Source organism: Mya arenaria, chromosome 1 (genome assembly GCF_026914265.1).
Source record: "Mya arenaria isolate MELC-2E11 chromosome 1, ASM2691426v1".
Classification (NCBI taxonomy): Eukaryota; Metazoa; Mollusca; class Bivalvia; order Myida; family Myidae; genus Mya; species Mya arenaria.
The window spans coordinates 46,355,472-46,377,167 of record NC_069122.1 but is presented as its reverse complement, the minus strand read 5'-3'; the positions used below and the strand labels follow the sequence as shown (position 1 = coordinate 46,377,167).

At 33.9% G+C, this 21,696-nt stretch overlaps 1 protein-coding gene across 2 annotated transcripts in view; it reads left to right on the top strand.

Moving 5' to 3' along the window:
* Nucleotides 1-2,553: 2,553 nt before the first annotated feature.
* Nucleotides 2,554-21,696, top strand: part of LOC128211058 (polypeptide N-acetylgalactosaminyltransferase 13-like) — a 41,674-nt gene continuing 22,531 nt past the window's right edge. For both annotated transcript variants that reach the window (XM_052915575.1, XM_052915498.1), the window contains exons 1-7: nt 2,554-2,637; nt 4,338-4,568; nt 12,871-13,036; nt 15,992-16,164; nt 17,280-17,384; nt 18,038-18,140; nt 21,324-21,494. In XM_052915575.1, coding sequence (XP_052771535.1) covers nt 4,367-4,568; nt 12,871-13,036; nt 15,992-16,164; nt 17,280-17,384; nt 18,038-18,140; nt 21,324-21,494 — 920 coding nt within the window. In that variant the 5' untranslated portion in view covers nt 2,554-2,637; nt 4,338-4,366. The remainder of the gene's footprint in view (nt 2,638-4,337; nt 4,569-12,870; nt 13,037-15,991; nt 16,165-17,279; nt 17,385-18,037; nt 18,141-21,323; nt 21,495-21,696) is intronic.

Below are 21,696 nucleotides of genomic sequence, written 5' to 3'. Positions count from 1 at the left end.
ACATGTGTGTTGCTGACGATGTACATATATAAAAAGTCAGTCTGTCTACCTACAAACATTAAGGGGTGTTTTGTCCGCCTTGTAAAAATAATGAACTATAATGAGGGGTGGGATAATGGGTGTCCACCTATTCAGAAATGAGCGGGAGGTGTTTTGTTCGGCTCCCGTTAATAGTATAAAGAAATTGTCTCAGGAACGCTCAAAATCGATGTTTGAGATCGATAACGATTCTAATCATGTTTTTAACGAAAACCAGATGATTAAAAGGTAAATGACTTTGGGCGGACGTTTAACTGGTAGTTTTTGTTACATGAATTTAGCTACGATTGACATTTAGTGATGATTTTAGCTAATGTCATATTAAGATGATGAAATGACGCACATTGTGTGAGCTTCTTTGGGATAAAAATGTTAGCTAAAGGGATGACACACACTCTGTTCAGAGCTCTTGTGAAGTCTAAACTTGAGATTGTTCTTTTTAGATTGTTGTTTTAACTCAATGTTGTTGTTACTAAAACTAGAAAATATCAATTTCTGCTAAATAACATGATATCGAAAGAATGTGTCGTATTAAATTTGGAAGTTCGTGTGTAGACATTCTTAGTACTTCGGGGCTGCATTCAAGGGGTAACCAGGTAAAGGTAAATGTCTGTTTCTAAATATCTAAAAAAAAAACACTTTTTTTCTCAACAATTTGCGATGGAAATTAATAAACATAGTGATGAAACTTGGTATATAGCTAGCTCATATAAATGTCAAGGCATACCATTGGATTGTATTTGGATATGGTCGAGGTCATTGATATCGAAAACAGTTTCCACTCAATGACTAAATTATTAAATGTATTAAGAAATGTGTATATTGATATGGTGATTACAGCGTTTTATTGTCGCATAAATATATACCTATACGTGAATGAAACGTTGTGCAATACCAAGCAAATGTAAAGTCGTACTTCGTGATCTTATATGGGGTTGGTGGGATCAAGGTCAAGGTCGCTGGTACTAGAAAATAATACTAGACTTTGAGACTCCATTTAATAGGGTCAAAGTCAGTGGTGCTGTTTATAATATATACATCAAGAACACCGGTTTCTGCTTAAAATGGTGCAACTATGTATTAAGCAAGCTCATGTCGAGGTTCTTTTATCAGGATAATGGACGTAAGCTCAATGTCGCTGTTGAAAAGAGAACAATAACAATGATTTATGCTTAGCTAGGAGTTAGATATTAAGGCGTATAAATCTCATGTTCAGACGTTCGTTACATAAGCAGAGTCAAGGTCGCTGTATTTAAAAGTAAAAACATTGTTTTCGTTCAAAACCTTGAGTTAGGAATACTGCTAAGTGATGACATTTGGTTTATAGCAACAGATATGGAGACATGTCATGGGCTTTAATTTGGTGTTGCATTAAGGTAAAGGTCAAGGTCATTTACAAATTTACAACCCTAATTTTGCGTTATCTACAAGTTATGGTAAACGATTTTGAAAATCTGCTTACCGAACTATCGCGCATTTTGAGTTATTGCGTACCCAGTATTAACAATAAAGCTATATAATTTAGTAACAAATTCATTTTAACAATTTTGATGACATTTTCCAAGGATAACCCGTAATGTTTTGCAAGAGCTTGTTTCAAACGGGGTCCATAATTATTGCATAAATGTGTGTAATTAACAATTATTTAGTGCATCGAATTATCCGAAATTTAAATCATGTTCTCAGATGTGATTAATTATTATATGACATTGGCAAATGCACTAAAACTACCAGTACCACAAAATTATAAAACATTTCCAACATTTCAGCTCATTCAGCACACCTTGGCCAGTTTCTATTGAAAACAACCCCAGATCACGGTATGTCGGTACATCAGTAGAAGTAGTTCGTAAATAAATAAATGATACTAACACTTTATTGTAGTGTATTTTGTATTAATAAGCTAAAATTGATTGCCAGTGAATTGTTTTATTGCATAAATGAATAAGATTTTCAAGAGTAAAGTCCTTTAATTTGGATTAACTGAACATTATCCGTGACTAAAATCACGACACGATCTACTTGCAGCGTAGTTAAATGTAAAGAATTCTGACATTTTCGATGGAAAATGGCCGAGTACTTCCCATTGCATGTCAGTTATCTATATAGAACATATGTTTTAAGATAAGGAATGAAATACTTAAAAAAATATTTTACAAACTAGATGTATTAGAAAAACTTTCTGTTCTACGTATAATTTCTCTTTATTGCTGTACTGTATGTTCGTTTCAAGTTTATGATTGCCAGCAAGATGCTGATGATGATGATGATGATGATGATGATGATGATGATGATGATGATGATGATGATGATGATGATGATGATGATGATGATGATGATGATGATGATAATGATGATGATTATATGATGATGATGATGATGATGTTGATGATTATATTATATGATGATGATGTTGATGATGGGTGTGATGGTGGTGGTGGTGGTGGTGGTGAAACGAAACGTTCGATAACGACGCAATAAAACAAATCTGAAACGATAAATGTATGCGAGAAACTGGTTTCACTTTCATTTCCTGTATTGAGACGTGGAATCGATATCAGTGAAATAAGATGAAATTTTGAATATTTTCCTTCAAAGGTAAGTCATGTTGTCGCTTCGTTTGCTTGAGCATGCATTTTGTGTTTTAATTTTGCAGTATGATTAATAAAAATCTCTTCCGAAGTCAAACTACTATATTCAAATTGTTAATGTTTACAATTGCAGATTTGGCACACTAGATATTTGTTATTTAGTTTTAGGTTTAACAATAGTATTCAACGACTTTGATGACAGCACTGTATATTAGCATGAGAATATAAACTTCCCATTTATTTAAGGTCTATTTGAAATATTAACTTTTTCAAGTTCAGTTTGTATGGTCATGAGAGGTGGCCAAGTTCTAGTTTTTATATGAAATTGGTAAACATGCTGAAGTCAGTAACTAAGACTAAGTCAGCTCATTTTTATGACTATTCATCAATTCAAAATTGATATGTATACATCACTAGAATGGTAATTCAATTCATCACCAATTATTTTTATTTTATCAATGTTGCTACTTAAGTAAAATCATATTCATGACAATGAGATTTCAAAATCTACCATTTATCAACACTGCTTTATGATGAACTTCTTGACAAAAGGGGTAAAAATGCAATAGACCGCCACCCATATTTGATTGTGTATTGGCAATTAAACTATCTTTGGCTGTGTATTGGCAATTAAACTATCTTGGGCTAAAATATATTTTAAATACATTAAACATGTTGCACTTTACTGCAACAGTGAGAGTATATTTGTAATTCTTAATTGCAGTAGTCGAAATTTAAGCAGCACAAGCCCGCAAGGCGGGCTTGCTCAAATTCTGAATATTATATAGCCTGCAGGGCTTGTTTAAAAATATATGATTCCATGCAATAGTATAAGAGTTTGGGCTTGTTCATCCGAAAGTCTAATTTTGATGACTGTAATTGCAATGCATGGAGACCATTTCTTACTCAAATTCTGGTTTGAACTATTGCTCCCGTTCACCTACATGTTCTCTGCACTGTTTTGATGATGTAGTTAAGTCAAATAAATGTTTAAAAAGGAGTAGATATTATAGTATTGATCACAAATTTTATGGTTTATGTAAGCACTTTAAAGGTAACATATTAAGTGGTAGCGCTTTTTGGTAATTTGCTCGCTTGACCAACTGTGTTCATACAAAATAAATGTAAGAAAAAATTCAGACAGTACTTCTATTTACATTTAAGAAAATTATTTATTAAAAATAGCAGTATCTTCTGCGATTGAGTATTTAAGAAAGAAGAGCTGATATTTATAACGTCATACATCATTGGTAAAATGACGTTGCCCATATCCAATCAGAGCACAATATTGAAATGAACAATTACATCATCACACCTTGCATGTTATACAATATGAAATTGAAATCAACCTGTGTCTAAACAAAGGACTAGGCATAATGATATGTACATGTAAATATATTCCTTTCAACCACAGCTCACAACTGATGTTTTGCTGGCTACGGAATAGTGATTTAAGTGATCAATAAATGATGATAGTTCATTTACTATTTTGATTCTTGCGGGGGAAATTGATCATATTTTTTAATTAGGAAGAGCCTTATTTCAACTCCTATGAATTTAAGTTAAAAAAAAATTGTGCCCTTTTTTAGTATTAATAGTTTAAAAATCTGGCTTTTGCACTAGTAAGTGTCACTATTTTTGATATTCAAATGGCCTTGAAAAAAAGATGAGAAAAAACCCTGACAGTTTACTCTCCTTGTCTTTAAGGATAACTGATTGCACCCAATCGTGCCACCATGGTAAGTCGTCTCAGGTTGCAGTACTGCAAGATAATTCTGGCAACATCACTCGTCTGGTTTCTTCTAGACGTTGTGCTGCTCATGTACTTCACAGATTGTGCCACACACTCTGCTGCTGACTGCAACAACAATAATAACAATAATGAGAAACCAGTCAAAAAATCAGAAGAATCATTGTTGCAGAGGATTTTGCCAAAAGGTTTGTTCACAGACCATTTTTGATATTGCATGATCTTGAAGTTAAGTAGCGCACTCACAACTAGTATTAATTTTCGTATTTTGTACAGAGTTGCTTTGTGGCCATGATTGGAACTATTGTTTAATAAATCTTTAGTGTTATTCATAGGAAGGAACTGTATGAGTTTCAACTGAGGGTTCTAGAAATAATCAGCATAATTTTATAGGACTGAATTAGTTCAAAATGTTCTTAATTCGCATAAAGTAATCCAAAATCATCAGTGCTCATGAAATATGATTATTACACTCACAACGAGATACCATTGGATAATTGTGTGTACACAATATTTCACTATGAATATTATTTGTTTATTTTTGCCAATCAGAATGGAATTTTTTTTTCAAGCCAATGGACATCAGTCTTTGGCATTGTTGTAAGTTGTTCACTATAACCAATTTTATTTGGGTGAAAAAGGTTGTCCAAGATTGAGTTTTTCTGCTTTTGGAAGAAAAAAAAGTTCAAGTTATTGTCATAGCCTTCCTAGTATTGTTGTCATAGTGAATGTCTTAAAGAAACTTTAACCATAAACTAAGAACCTTTTAAGGTGTTTAAATGAAACTTGGTGCCAGAGACAATTCGCTCAAGTAAATCAAAGCCAAAAGCTCTGGCTTAAACAATTTTTGAATTATTGCGCTCAGCAGCGCTCAATTTTAAGTGTCCTTGTTTCGAAAATGAGTTATTTGGTATTATGGTCTTAATCACCCTTGATTCTTACTGTTTATTCTTTATTCTCACAGTTATATTTAGTTTGAAATGTAATTTATGCTTATTTTGCCTTTTCTGTTGTTTTTTTTTGGGGGGGGGAAAGGTTGAGGTATTGTGAATATGAGATAGCTTTGGCGTCATTGTCAAAATTGGAAGTGTCATCATTGAGAAATGTGTCAATAAATTCAAATGAAATTGATTACCCTTTGTTGCCAGAGGGAATGCACACATGTATAGCAAGGTCAATAATTCTAGTTAAAACAGTAGACAAATGCCCCTTTTGACTGAAACAGACAAGATTTTGCATCTGCTTAGGAAGCTCCTGTTTTGTCAAACAACTGCCTTACTGTTGTACGACATTGATTGATAATTTTTGTTAGCATACTTTTGCAGTATTGCCTGTTTGGTGCGCTTATAATTTTCTCTTTTTATTTCCTTTTCATTTTGGACAGAAATGGGGCTATTTTAATAAACTCATTGTAAATCATCACTTTAAAATTGTAGGTGTTTCTTAACCTGTCACTGACACACTAACAGTCTTTATTTATTATAGACAAGCTAATGCATGACTATTGTGGGACAGTATTAGTGCCGTTTTATGTTTTATATGATATATATAAATAATATATATCATTTGTAATGTTTCTGAATTGGTATAAAAATCACTTGTTCATTCATTTGCACAACACACGACTGATGACATAATAAAATATGTCACATTATTAATACATCATTATAAATATGTTTTTATAAAGTGCTCTCTCCCTCTATGAAAAGCTTGTTGGCTCTGGGTAGTATTTACATTTTGTAGAAATTGACCTTAAAAGATGAAAGAGGTGAACATTTTAGAATTTTGAGGTTAAATCACAGGTTGTTCTCGAAGAGTTTTCACTTAAAAGTCTAAGTATATATTTTTTATAAAAGTATAAGTTTCAATATAAAACCCCCCCAAAAAACTTTCACTTTTTAGGAAAATAGTATCTTGTTTGCTTTGGGAGTGGAGCTGATTTGGGAAAAGAAATTGCATTTTCTATTATTTTCTCCTTAAAGAAGTCCAAACTCTACAGCAAACAAATATATTTGCGCTCATAAACTATTTAGTGCATGTATATGGGTATTTTATAACAGCCGCAAATCAAAACTGCGCATGGCAAGAAATTGTCTCATGTTGAAGTGATTTCAAGGTTATCGATATCCTACATATTTACATATTTTTTTTTATAATATAACATTTCTTGATAAATTAAGTATCTATTTCTTGTTGTATATAAACAACTTGTTTTCTTGCATGTACAGTACATTAAATTTACAATGAACTTAATTCTTCTAAGTATTTTGATTGGGCCCTGAGGCTGCATTCAATAACAAACTTAAGTGAATTTAAGTGTTTTGATTGGACTGTAAAAATAACTGGCCAATAAACTGATTGGAATCACTGAGGCATGTCTGTGGATAATTATATGATCAATATTGAATTCTGCCTCAGGTCTGTTTAACAATTTTAAAAGACATTTGAAATACAGTGACTTCTAAAAGTATTGAGACTTTGATTTATTTTAATATGTCAAATCTTTCATTCAACAGATGGGTTTTATTACTGATGTGCACACCTATACCCAAAACAGAATAAATGAGCAATAGACATGCATGGAACATGATTGTACAAGGGGTATTTAATAATCTCATGGCCGTTCAAAGACGACACCTGAGGTCTGGTTTCTACCCACAGGAAACAGACTTGAAAGTGATTGTTATCAGCTTACAGCTTCCTAAATTTCAATTATGCAAAAGATTTTAGTAAAAAATAAAAATTGCTGAGATGGAACTTGCATGAAGTCGCTAAAGAAACATTATCTTAAAAAGTGTCTCAGAACTTTTGGAGAGCTCTGTATTTACTGGCTTTCTGATTCTTATAGCATTCAGGGGTTGATATTTTGGTTTGCAAACATGCAATCTACTCAATTATAATGATATATCTGATATTCAATTTTTAACCTGTTTTTTTCTTTTCATCATTAGTACCACAAGAACAAAAACAGACTCAAAAATAAAATGAACATTTTTTATGGTATAATTGCTTGGCACTGCAGAGCCTTTAGCCCCTGACGAAAATGCAAGGGACGGGGAACCTGAGCCAACAATTTACAAAATCCCGCCTAAACTTGTCAACAAGCTAAATAAATGGCCAGCTAAGCCGACTAAAATGCTTCCAAAATTTCCTGATAGAAAGGACAAAGGTATTTTTTTCATTTTAACCTTGTGCGATATCCTGTTATTTAAAGCATAGAAGTTTGCAAGCTTACATATCGGTGCATAATGGGTAGAAAAGGGCTGTGACATTTATATTGAAAAATAAATTACTAAGAACATAAACACCGAATCAATTTTGTCATCCTCTTTAATGTATGATAGTCTAATTTGGCTTGCTATTCAGTGACAGCCCTCACTTTAAGTATTTGATATGCTGATATAATTCTCACAAAAAAGAAATTTCTTTTGCATAAAAAGCTTAAGTAGTGATTTTCAAGTAGAGGCAATTTCTTCATAAAATTAGTTTGTGATTACATGTACCATAAAGATGATAATATTGCCAGTGTTTTAAGAGAGCAGAGTCTAGGATAATTAAAATGAAGTTTTTCCAATGGTAAAAGAATGATATTTTTCGATGTATTTCTCTTTATAAGGCCAGTGAAGGTTACATACACGGTAGCACTAATTTATTATTTTTGTTTGCTTTTCAAAACCTATTGTTTAACAAAAGAAATAAATATTAAAAAAACGTATCCAGAAATTTAGTCTCTGCCGGCATTAGAATATTTTTGTTTATAAATGTCACAGCATAAATAAGATTGCTATGATTTTCTTTTCTGCTTTTCCCATTATACATGTACTCACATCTCACTTCTTGGACTCCTTTCAGCACTTTGATTTTCATTCAAAATTAAAAAGTGTTCTAATTCTCTTGAAAGTAATTTTCTATGGCAAGAGTATCAAAGGCAGAATGTTTTGTCTCCTAGGCAATAAAAAACTGGCATTAAAAATATTTCTTTACACAATTAGTACAGATATGTCTTAATGCTAACTTTTGAGCTCGGTGTCCTCCATAAAGGTGCCTGATCCCTGGACCCCTGGCATCCTCATCCCTGTACATGATGTCGTTCTGGGTTGTTGGTTTTGCATACAGGTCATTTCCTATAAAATAGCAAATCCATTCTGTCATTCTTCAAATGTGCAAAGAATTTGAATTTCATTCTTTGTCAACACTGTGATGGCAGAAGATGGTTGGAATTGATTTGAATTGAAGTTAAATGTATTTTTGGTTTCAACTGCCAAATATTTGAAGTGTTTCTGTATTGTGTTACCCTTTTCCATATAAGGTGATGATTTACTTTAGGTTAAACTCATTTCGCCCAGCATTTATATCAGATAGGCATTTAATATGTTAAACACTAAATGCTGGGCATCAGATATTTGGGGTAAATTTATAACTTGCACCAAGTTGATTTATTATAAACATGAAAACAAATAATGATTAAATATTACAGTTTACATGTATAGTATATTAAAGGATAATGAGCTAAACACTTATATAATAAACATTGTGTAGCCTTGCCACTGATGAATTTGAAATTTAATGATGTAATGGTTAAAGGTTGTTAGTCTATGGACTTACAATAAATGCTTTGCTAGGACATGGTCACATTAGAATTCATCTTGTGTTAGTACATACTAACAAACTTTTTCCTTTATAGTGGTTTACATAAAATTGTGTAAACTACCCACTTACCCTATTTTTATCTACCACTTCACCTGATTAAAATCAATAAGGCTAACTGCTGATTTACTTTTAAAAATAAATGTTTTGGCAAATTTGAAGTAACTGCCTCAAAAATCTCATAAGACAAAATATTATGTTGACCACTTATTTCAGATTATTTTACAATGAAAACATTCACTGTAGTCCCTATTTTCAATTTGATTAATTCAATTACCATTATTGACGTCATGAGCTGTTTTCACCTTACTTTTTGAGTTTTATATTTTGTGATGTCTATATGTATCTGTTTGCTAGTATTCGCTAATCAATGCTATTAAAAAACTATATATTAACAATAATTCTCATTATCATATTTTGTATTATCCATTGTAAGAATTTTATTTCAGAAAGCAATCACGTTACAAGATTAGTTTGCTTAATAAAAAATGGGTTTGTTTGCCATAACAACATTAACCCTGACTCAGATACGGACTCATGCCACATTGAAGAGCCTGATAACCAGCAACGCTTTGAGGAACTCATTGGAATATCAAACACTCTGGAACATGTTATTAATGCATTTAAAAGTGAAGTGAATGACCGCTTTGAAAAGATTGAACATTCTTTTGAAGCAAGGCTGCATAGTTTTGATTTGCACTTAGAAGAAAAGCTAGACGAGTCAAGAAAACAGTCAGAACTCCTCGCTGACACCTTTGTTGTAGCAAAGAATGAAACAAAGGCTGAGACTGATGATATACCATTGATACAGAATATGAGTAAAAACTTTGAAACACTAGAATTATTGATAAGTGATAAACTTGAAGAAGTCACTCGAAAGTTAACAGGTTTTGGAACAATATTAGAATTCCAAAACAATAGAAGTGAAGCTACAACAGAGGCTGACATTAAATCAGAGGTTATGATGAAATTGGATGAGATCATTGAGAAGCAACAGAAAGGTATGGGAAAATTGAAAACCTTTGAGGATGGCATTACTGAGCTTCTTGTTGAGGAGATTGAAATAAATGCTGCAAGCATAAAAGAAGAGACCAAAGAAATTGTAAAGAAATTACGAACAGATATAGGAGAAATGCTTGATAATGAGCATGATAAAGCAGCTGGAAAATTGGAAAATGTGTTTGGTAATATTGATACTAAGATAAATCATTTAGGGATAATTTCAAGTAGAAAGTTTGATGAAGTTATAGAAAATCAAAAAAAGGTGGAGTCTACATGGAAAAACCCTGCAACTCAAAACTTTGCAACCACAGAGCCAGCCGATTTTAATCTCGGATTAACAAACAACTATGCTAGGAAAGAACTGAAGCAAGTCGAGCGAGAGATTGTTTTCTGGGATCAAGAGAGACAACACGAGCAGACAATGTCCATGTTGAGATGGGGTGACGGCTGGGTGGCAGGGGTAACAGAGATGGATGAAACTCTGAAGGCCGCTGCTGACTGTGAGAGAAAGCGCAGATGTGTGAAACCTGACTGGATTCCTTCAGAGCTGGCATACATATTCAAGGAAGAGACCTATAAGGAAAAAGATTATGGTAATGGTATCTACATGCTGGGAAGACATTCTACCAAATGCATGGTGGGAAGACAAACCCTCGGATTTTAACATGATGGAAAGAAATTCTACCAAATGCATGGTGGGAAAACAAACAAAATCGGATATGAAGAAAGCAAACATTACTGTGGGATATTAATTAATATGCTATGTCTAAGTTCTTTTAACATGTTGTCAACTTTTAACCATTAGATCCTGATGTAACACATGTTGGCCTTTCATAGAATGAATACTCCTGGATGCATGCCCCCCAGTATTGTATGTTATGTACTGGCTTTTCATGTCAGTTGTGGGATGATTTTTTTTTTGTTTCTTTGAAACATACCCATGGGCATGGTACATATAATGTAATATTGTGCAAAAGTATCTTGACAATTTGTGTAAAGTATCTTGCAAATTGTGTTTTAAATGTAAAAGTAATTCTTGATTAAGGTTGCAAAACATTACTCATTCTAGATAGTTGCTTGTATTATTATGGAAGTATGTTACATATAATTATACATAAAAGTTCTTTAATGTAAAGTTCAATTTCACTTTTATGTGTATGATAACTAACATTCTTTTAATTAAACCCTGCCCCTGTAAACATGCATATGCCCGTAAACCATTGTGGCCATTCTTATTTGGCATAAACCTAAACCCTCTTATTGTATGTAATGTAAAATATTGATTAAAATTAGTCTTATACGGAATATACAATTTCTCAAGACTCTTGTAACAATGTATAAATCATACACATTATTGCATAATGACTTTCGCTAGAAAAGTAGTCCCTATGTTTACTGGCATTATGGTCTTAGCGCTAAAGAAGTAGTCCCATTGTAGTGATGATGGTACACATACTGCTAGTAAGTTAAAGTAGTGTTTTGCAATCTTAATTTTTTTTGCTTCCATGACTCAAATACCATGATGATGTATGATCTACAATTTGTGACACTGGTTCATGTCTTTCGTCTCAAGATTTCATGATTGTTCTTGGCAGAAAAATTATCACAGCAATTATCTCTAATAATTACGTTATTTTAGTAATATCTTTGTTTGCTGTGCTGTTGTGTGTCTCTTATTAAGTGTCTGTACGGCCTTTGAACAAAGAAGTCTCTAAACCGCGTCATCATACAATAATTGGCTACTGGGCTTGTCCCTAAAGTTTCCATTGTATTAATATAATATCATAAATTTCAGAAGGTTGCCATGTAAAAAGTAGCCTCTCTTGCTTGATATCTTATTATTATGATTGTATACTATACATCTAGATAATACATATTTTGCCCAAAGTCATATTTTATGGCCTGTCTGAAATATTGTTGTCAGTCAAAACACAATCAACTAATTGTCTTATCAAAATAAGTGGGAAGGTGGTATTTTAATTAATGCAGTGTGTATAATGGACATGTCATCATTAATTATGAGGTAGAAGCCTCAGGGTTTGAAGGTTCAAGATCTAAGAGATTGCATATGTCATTGTTTATAATGAAAGTTGTTGTTGAGACATTTGAATTGTTTGCAGTGGCTCAATGAAGAATTTTATCCGTGGGTGTCGATAATCAATGTGGTCAGATAATGAGTTCATGAGATGAAGGGGGGGTGGGGCGTAGATAACTGGGGTCAGTAATGGGGTTCTGAAGGGGGGGTCAAGATAATAGATAATGGTGTCAGGTAATGAGTACTGAAGGGGGGGGGGGGTGAAGACTTAGTGTTAGTCTTTTAACACCATAAATAATACTGTTTTCTTACTTTCTCCAGAAAATACTATGAATATAATTACCTGTGGCCAGGACAAAAAACGAGTTGAGTTTTGAGTTGGGCATTTCCATTGAGTCAGTCAAAAAAAATTCCAGAGATGGCCTATTTTAATTACTTGTTATTTGAAAAAAATAAATATATAACTGCTGTGAGAAAACATTTATTTCTTATCTAAGAGTAGCAAAAAATAAAATAAAATGATAAACTTAGGTATAGTAATGGGCCAGTGTCACAAAAGATTTGTTTTATTTATTACATTATGGAATGTTCAAATATTATAGATCAGTTGTAAATATATGTTAAATAAATAAAAGATAGGTTTCAAGATCTGTTAAGTGTGTTAACTAATTACATTTTTAGTCATCGGTAGCATTGTATAATTGTAGTATACATGTACTATATATGTTTTTTTATAATTTCCTAGTTTAATTTTATTATCATAGAGTGTCCACACTTGATTCATCTCATCAAATTAATCATTGCAGGTTTGCTGGGTCGACCAAGCATGCCAGGTGACATGGGTAAACCGGTTCACATTCCCTCTGATAGACAAGAAGAGTCGAAAGAGAAATTTAAAATTCACCAATTCAACTTGGTGGCTAGTGATATGATGTCATTTAATCGCACACTGCCAGATTACAGGATACCAGGGTATTTAAGTTCATGTGATTTTGGACCAGTCAGGCCACAATTAATTAATTTGTTTTTTGGCTGTAGCCAGACTGTCTCACAAAAAAAACTATGACCAGAAGAATTATTTTAGGCTCTGGTGGTCGTATTATAATAAGTAATTTTTGTTTTGTGTTACATAACGAAGTAAAGGGGTTAGGGAGACCCGGAGTGAAATGAAAAAAAACCTACTTACCAACCTGACCAACACCCACCCAATGCAGCCCCTCGCCTCCCCAACCCCACCACCACCACCACCAAATTGATACTGCTAACATTTCAAACCTACATACATGTACAAGGCTATATTCTGTGTGCTACCAAATCATCACATTTACAGAACAATTGATTGTTTTACAATACACTTTTGATGTCTAATAACAGAGATCACAATTTCAAATTCATATCTACCTTAACGCCTTTTTATGCGCCATCATAAGGCGGGACATATAATGGATAACTCTGGCACTGGCAGTTTGCGTCCACTCAGTTGTCTGCGCTGTGACTGGAGAAGCAATTATTCTCCCACCTCAGATAAGTAGATCCAATAATTTAATCATGCTAGATATTCTTATCTTGCCCACGGGCGAAGATAAAATGCCCGTATGGAACTCCTTTTTAACGGTCGTCACATTATAATTACCTCCCTCGCTGAAGACTGTCGTCTGTAGCATCATGGAAACCTTGTCTTGTGGCAATATTTAGAACGCTAATTAATTATTTCTCGCTTCAAATGTCACTATCAAACAGTTTTCACGCACATTTCAAAAAATAATGCGTCACTCTCCTCTGAACTATTTAAAGATCGAATTGACTGTTAACATAACCCGAATCACTGCGCGCATATCCATGACAACCACGTGCTATCGCATATCCATATGCAATTATTTTCACTAAGCACAAAAGAGTTCCAGCAAAAAATACCTTTTTACTTAATTTTGTTTAAATGAGGTGGGAGAAAAAGCATCTACCATAGCCGCTCGTGTTAGATAACCTCGGTTAACCTCGTTTCCGCACAACACCCTACGCTCAGGTCGGAATGAACCTATCTTACACTCTCGGTCATGGAAGATACTTATATTCCACCATTAAGGTCATAAAAGAAGATGTACCCTGATCATAAATACAGATAGGGGAAGCCATTGAATACCAATTAAGAATTTTGCAAACTGTGAAAACACCGAAAAGGTGCGTATATTTGAGTAAACAAGATCATTTCAATATTTATTCACACGTTTTTGTTTAATAAATATATTGAACGCGTTGTTTTATACTCAGTAACCTCCAATGTAATTGGTTAATTATTTCATTAAATAAAAAAATCGAGTACCGACACTCATCACGCACATCTTGTAAACCTGGAGATTTTTATTAAAAGCACATGTTTAAACACGTGCTTCTGTCATTTGGTTCATAAAAAACACATTTAATTGATATGGTTTATTATTTGTTAAAGGCAGATATAATTTATTAACAAAACAAAGATAGTAATATACACAGTGAGACAGGTAATTATATGCTGTATACTGCGGCTTCTTTAACGAATAAACTAGTATGCACAACATGGCAGTTGAAAAAGTGAATAAAGGGTCTATATTTCGTGGGATCTTAAATTCGTGGAACACCCTACCCACGAAAACCACGAACATTAATGCCCCACGAACATTAATGATTTCACAGTAATACAACTACTTGGTGAACTAATTTGGGAGAGACTTTGAAACAAAGATCATTAATTTAAAAAAATCCGGGATATTTTAATGATCTAAAAGGTAATAGCTGATGCTAAAATTTAATACCCTTTTATTTATGAAAAATGTCATAACTTTTTTTGGTTTATAGTTCATATCTTTGTAATCATTTTTTTCTTGTTAATATTTTCATGATGGAGGTGCATATTTTAATTAAAATTTGATGAACGACAAGCTGTGTAATTATTAAGTAAATTAAGAGCTTTTTTTATTTATTTAGGACTGTTCCAATTATAAAGCTCACTATTATAATCAAAGCCATTAGTTTAGTCCCCGAGAGCTTTTGATTTTTATCCTATTCTGCAATTTCAAATAAATCTTGATTCCTGTAATTATGATCTTGATTAAAAAGAAACATGAGAACTATTAATTTCACAACAAAGTACGGTATAATGCACCAGTCAGTTGTAACCACAGCTCCCCCAGGTCTGGGTAATAGGTTCGGTCCAGCCAAACCGGGATAAAATCCCCAACCTGCGGGGACAAACTACACCCCCCCCCCACCTCCGCGCAAAATTTGACTTGTGCATATTTGTTTGCATAGTTTGAACACTAAAAGTTAGATACTCCTAATGATTAAAAAGCTAAATGGCAATTAATTTGAGGTAAACGGCTGCTTAAGCCTTGCCGTCTCACCAGCCTTGACACTTGGTGGAGATTGTTGGGCAGCAGCGGTCAAAGTTACCTATGTGTATTTAGGCCTTTTTACAAATATTGCCTGTTTCTGCAATTTACCTTTGATAGTCTTTTTAGGTGATTGCAGTGCAAATCTGGCTGATTTAAATCCATGAAAAGGCCTTTATAACCTGAAGTGCTATTCTCTAAAATGACAATTGACGGCATAAACTCAATGTTTGCCAGTAGTTATTTTCGGGGTCCAATAGATTCCTTACCCCCATTTTTCCAAAAATATTACAAATGTTTTATAATTCCTAAAAAGCATTAAAGAGACAACATCATGATGGTGTTAAACCAAAAAATGGTGTTTAAATTAACTGATACATAGCCTATGAGGTATGGCTTCGTTGAAAAAAGAAAAGTATTTTTTTGTGTTGGTTAGAAATTTTTGTGTTTTCAAGCAAAATAGGGGAAACTTGATCTCCTGCAAAATATAACTTCTACAAATGTATAATGCCATAATTGTCACAATTTAAGCATACCACATTTATCTTAAACTTTATTTCAGATGTCGGAATAAGAAGTACCCGCAGGTTTCACAACTGCCCGACACTAGTGTTGTGATCGTTTTTCATAACGAGGCGTGGTCTACGTTGCTGCGTACAGTACACAGTGTCATTAATAGGTCACCTCCAGAACTACTGAATGAAATCATCCTTGTGGATGATGCTAGTGAACATGGTATAGTAAATTTTAACATACGTTCTACATATTGCTTTATATTAAATTTTGCAAGGAAAATTTAGGGTTATTTTTTTTATTTTTTCATCTTATATCTTGTGTGTCTTTTAGTAAAAAAATTAGGTATTGTCACACCTTATTGTTATCATTGTCATGCAAAAATTTACAGCCAATTTTGCTTTATTAATTGAAAAGCAGTGGTCAAAATTAGCACAAGTCCGCAAGCCCTGTGCTTCTGAGCTTGCTCAAATTCTGGCTTTTATACAGAAGGGCTTGGTCAAAAATGTAATGCCAAACAGTAGTATATGAATTCGGGCTTGTTCATCCAAGAGACTAATTTCGATGACTTGTTAAGGTTAAATTATGCAAATCTAACTAAGTATAATTGTTGCCAGGGACCGTAAAGCTCATGTGTGATTGAGTGAAACAGATGAGCACAGATCTACTTGCATTTCTCTGATTATTGTTCACCAAAAGGGGAAGTGGGTGTAGTAATGGAAGGTGTGTGTGTGTGCGTGAGCGTGTTCCTGTCCGGGCAGTCTTGTCTGGAGCTTAAGCATTACTTGAACAGCATGCTGTGACTGCTCCTGTTATTATTTAAAACAATTCTTGAATCGCTTCCTGATATAACAATTATCATATTCAGGAAGTGATGTTTTGATTTTGCTGCATGAAAAACTTAAGTGGTCTATAGTATAAGATTTATTCTCTGGGATAAATATCATGTCATCTATCCTGTTACATATTTTATGTCAAAAATGTATGTAATGGTTTAAAAAATGGAAGAGAAATGCGTTTCAAGGACCGGGCACAATTCAAAGAATGGATCTTAAATATTGTTATTTCTAAAATCTTCAATCTGTAGGAACATTTTAGTTGGCAAAAGTAATTTGTTTTCATTTCCTTGACTGTGCCTTCCATTTTAATACAAAAAAGTAAGTTTTTACTGATATAATTACTGATATAAGAAATTAAAGAACAAAAAATTATGCCAAGATAATTTCACTTTACGACGAAGATCTTTATTCAAACAGGCCCCTGTTGTTTTGGGCATTAACAAGAGAATGAATAGAAGCCCTTTCAGTAGAAATATACACTGAACTTTTATGTTTCAGAGGAATTGAGAGAGCAGCTAGATGCGTACTTGGAGAAGCTTTCAGTTCGGTGCTATGTTGTAAGGATGGGAGAGAGAACGGGGCTTATCAGGGCACGATTGAAAGGTTTGACTTCAACACTATCAATGTCAAGGGGATGTATTTGGTATTCCTGAAGTTTTCTTTCAAAAATCTCAGGGATAAGAGAGGTCAAGTGGTATAGGGCTTGGCCTTTCACCCAAGGCTTGTGGGTGCAGGCCCCTGAATTTTGTCATGGCTTCCGAAAATGGACGCCAGTACTGGTTTCCATCCAGAAGGTGGATTTAAACGTGAATCTGCTAACTATCAGCTTTTGTAACAATTAAGACACTGAAATAGAAATTAGTATACACTAAAAAAGCTACAAGGAAAGGAAAGTGGGTTTAGAACAACACTCCTGATAAAATAAATAATATTTAACAATGATTGACTATGAAACCTTCAATATCATGTAATATTTTATGACATTTGTGATATTTATTGACAAAGATATATATATATATGCTATTGAAAATCATTTCTTACGCATTTATGGCTCCATTGTCAACAAATGTCATTGTGTTTTTTGTATGATTAAAAATGTAGACTTTCATTCAAGTTCATATGCCATTTCTGTTTATACCTGTATATTGAGTTTACTTCATCTAATTCAATGGATAGGATAAATTGGGAGGCGGTCAACCCCCCACACCTCATTAATTTTTGCATAAATGACATGTGAAAATACCTGCTTTTTTTAGGAGCTGCAAAGGCAAAGGGCAAAGTGATAACCTTTCTGGATGCACATTGTGAGGCCACTGAGGGCTGGTTGGAACCTCTCATGACGGAGATATACCATGACAGGTATGGGTAGGAGTCAGGGTGGGGTGGGTGGCATTATAATGATCTGGGGAGGTAAAACGACCCTTTTCTTATTATTTGGGGGAGAAATAAAAATCATTTGCATTTGGTTTGTGCGTAAATTGTTGAACAGAGCATGGTTCATACAGACACAATTTATCAAACATGATTGTTGAAAGGATGTTTAGTGTAGATAAAAGAAAGGATCTACATTAATATGTGAGAAAGCTAAGTTTTCGTGGCACGCAAATCCATGAAATGAACAAGCAATGAGTTCTTAAAATATATCTTAATAAACTGAGATTATTTGAAGGTTCTGCTTTCAACCATCATTTCTCGAGACTAAGTTAAATGTTCTTGTGGCCAGAGTCTGCATGCATTGTAAATATTGATTTTGTAATAACAGAATTCAGCTGCGCTAGGTTTACAACTCTCTAAAGCAATATGAAATGAAGTAATAGAAGAGCACTAATTCCACATATGTTCCTTGGTATGTGATCTGTCACAGGTGGGTAGGATTTTATTGTGTCTATATCTTTCCAAAGATATTGTTAAGCCTCATATTTCGAAGAAACTTATTAAATTGCCAGAGAAAAAATAAATTCTCATCCAGATTTTTTTTTAAATGTGCAGGTGGGCATATTTTTAACCAGGTTTTCAACGAAAACTGGGTTATTAGAATGAGGTTGTCGTCGAGCGGGCGGGCGGGCGTCAAACATTGGTTTCTGTTCAATAACTTTAGTTAGCATGGATAGATATTGATGAAACTTGGTGTGTAGGTAGCTTATGGGAAGAGCTAGCTTGGGATTGCTTTTGAGGGGGTTGGGGCTAAGGTCAAGGTCACTGTTACTAAAAATAGAAAATGGTCAAGGTCACTGTTACTTAAAATAGAAAAATGGTTTCTGCCCAATAACTTTAGTTAGGATTGACAGATATTGATGAAACTTGGTGTGTAGGTAGCTTATGTGAAGAGCTAGCTTGGGATTGCTTTTGAAGGGGGTGGGGCTAAGGTCAAGGTCGCCTGTTACTAAAAATAGAAAAATGGTTTCTGCCCAATAACTTTAGTAAGAATTGATAGATATTGACAAAAGTTGGTGTGTAGGTAGTTTATGTGAAGAGCTAGCTTGGGATTGCTATTGAGGGGGGAGGGGCTAAGGTCAAGGTCACTGTTACTTAAAATAGAAAAATGGTTTCTGCCCAATAACTTTAGTTAGCATTGACCTATATTGATGAAACTTGGTGTGTAAGTTGCTTATATGAAGAGCTAGCTTGGGATTGCTTTTGAGTGGGCAGGGGCTAAGGTCAAGGTCACTATTACTTAAAATAAAAAAATTGTTAAGGTCACTGTTACTTAAAAGAAAAAAAATGGTTTTCGCCCAATAACTTTAGTTAGGATTGACAGATATTGATGAAACTTGGTGTGTAGGTAGCATGTGAAGAGCTAGCTTGGGATTGCTTCTGAGTGGGGAGGGGCTACGGTCAATGTCACTGTTACTTGAAATAGAAAAATGTTTTTTGCCAAATAACTTTTGATAGCATTGATAGATATTGATTAAACTTGGTGTGTGGGTAGCTTATGTGAAGAGCTAGCTTGGGATTGCTTTTGAGGGGGGTGGGGCTAAGGTCAAGGTCACTGTTACTAAAAATTTAAAAATGGTGTCCGCCCAATAACTTTAGTTAGCATTGATAGATATTGATAAAACTTGGTGTGTAGGTAGCTTATGTACAGAGCTAGCTTGGGATTGCTTTTGAGGGGGTTGGAGCTAAGGTCAAGGTCACTGTTACTAAAAATAGAAAAATGGTTTCTGTCCATTAACTTTAGTTAGGATTGATAGATATTGACGAAATTTTGTGTGTAGGTACTAATAGCTTATGTGAAGAGCAAGCTTGGAATTTCTTTTGAGGGGGGTGGGGTCAAGGTTACTGTTGCTAAAAATAGAAAAATGGTTTCTGCCCAATGACTTTAGTTAGCATTGATAGATATTGATGAAACCTAGAACAAAGGTTGCTTATGTGAAGAACTAGCTTGGGAGGTGGGGTCAAGGTCACTGTTCCTAAAAATAGAAAAATGTTTTTCTGCCCAACAACTTAGTTAGAATTGATGGATAGTGATGAATCTTAGTTAGAATTGATGGATAGTGATGAATCTTAGTGTGAATATAGCTTATATGAAGCTGCAGATTGAACTTGCTCATACAACAAATTAATAGGCTATAATTTCTGATTGCCCATAACAAAAACCTGGTTTCGTCGCATTGCGGCGCTTCTAGTTATTTATTAAGAAAGCATGTGATATACATGTGTTGATATGGGCTTCATTTCATTGATTTTACACCACTTCCTGCCAAAGTCAATTTTTTTCCAAATATCATGTTTTGGGTTGAGGTCTCAGACATGTTTGGTAGGAAGATGGGAACTTAAAGATATTTTTTTTTTTGTGGCCTTAAAATTGAAAGCAAATTCCAGGAGGCACGGTGTGAAGAACATGTGGTTGTAACATTATAAATATATTCTTGAAACTTTATACTTAAACAATACCCAGGTGGTGTCATAAAATTGAAGAAAGCATACCAAAGTTATTGGGGTGATTTTACTAAGGCTAGTGGATTTCAAATAAATACAGGCACAGTTGATCAACTTTCATAGTTTAAAGGTAGAGTAATATAAATAAAAACTGCACTTGAATATTTGATAATGGAAAGTTTCTTGCCTTGACCAAGGATAGAACTCCAAGCCTGCATTAAAAACATTCTGAAAACTAATGTGCTAAGAGTCTGTATGTAGCAAAGATTGCAGATCATGCATTTACCCATATAATTAATTCAGACTATTAAGTAATTAAAAACTGTTGTTCTATTTTGAAAAAAATCATTCGTTCCATGGAATCATTCTTATTCTAACATGATACTAGTTGTTTTCAATTCACCAGAGCATGTTATGAGATCATTTCCTTTTTGTCAGTTACTTCTCAGCATAATCTAGGTCTGAGTTTTATTGTATTGTTGCATTTAAAATACCATGTTAGAATTGTTAGTGGCCTGGCCCTTGTCGTCAACTGCTCTAGTATCAGAACTTAAAACCATTTTTATTGAACAGAAAAACATATTTGCTGGAGTATTGACCTTATTGGTGATCAATCATATTTTTATTGATAAATATACGATGGATGTATAATTCTTACCACAGGACGTCGGTTGCGTGCCCCATTATCGACGTGATCAGTGACGACTCGTTTGAGTATATCACAGGCTCTGATATGACATGGGGCGGCTTTAACTGGAAACTTAACTTCCGTTGGTACCCGGTCCCACAGAGGGAGCTGGACAGACGTGGTGGGGACAGGTCCCAACCTGTCAGGTCTGTTTCTCATTTTAGCTTATCTGTTGTTGACAAAAAACAAAGGTATTCGATCTACCTTACAAAAAATTCAAATGGTTAAATTGTTAAAATGGTTAATTGTAAATTAAGTTGCAATATGTTAAGTTTGAATATTACTAAAGTGTTCACTGAAAGCTTCTTTATAGACATAAAGTTATTTAAAAAAAAAAAGATTTATATT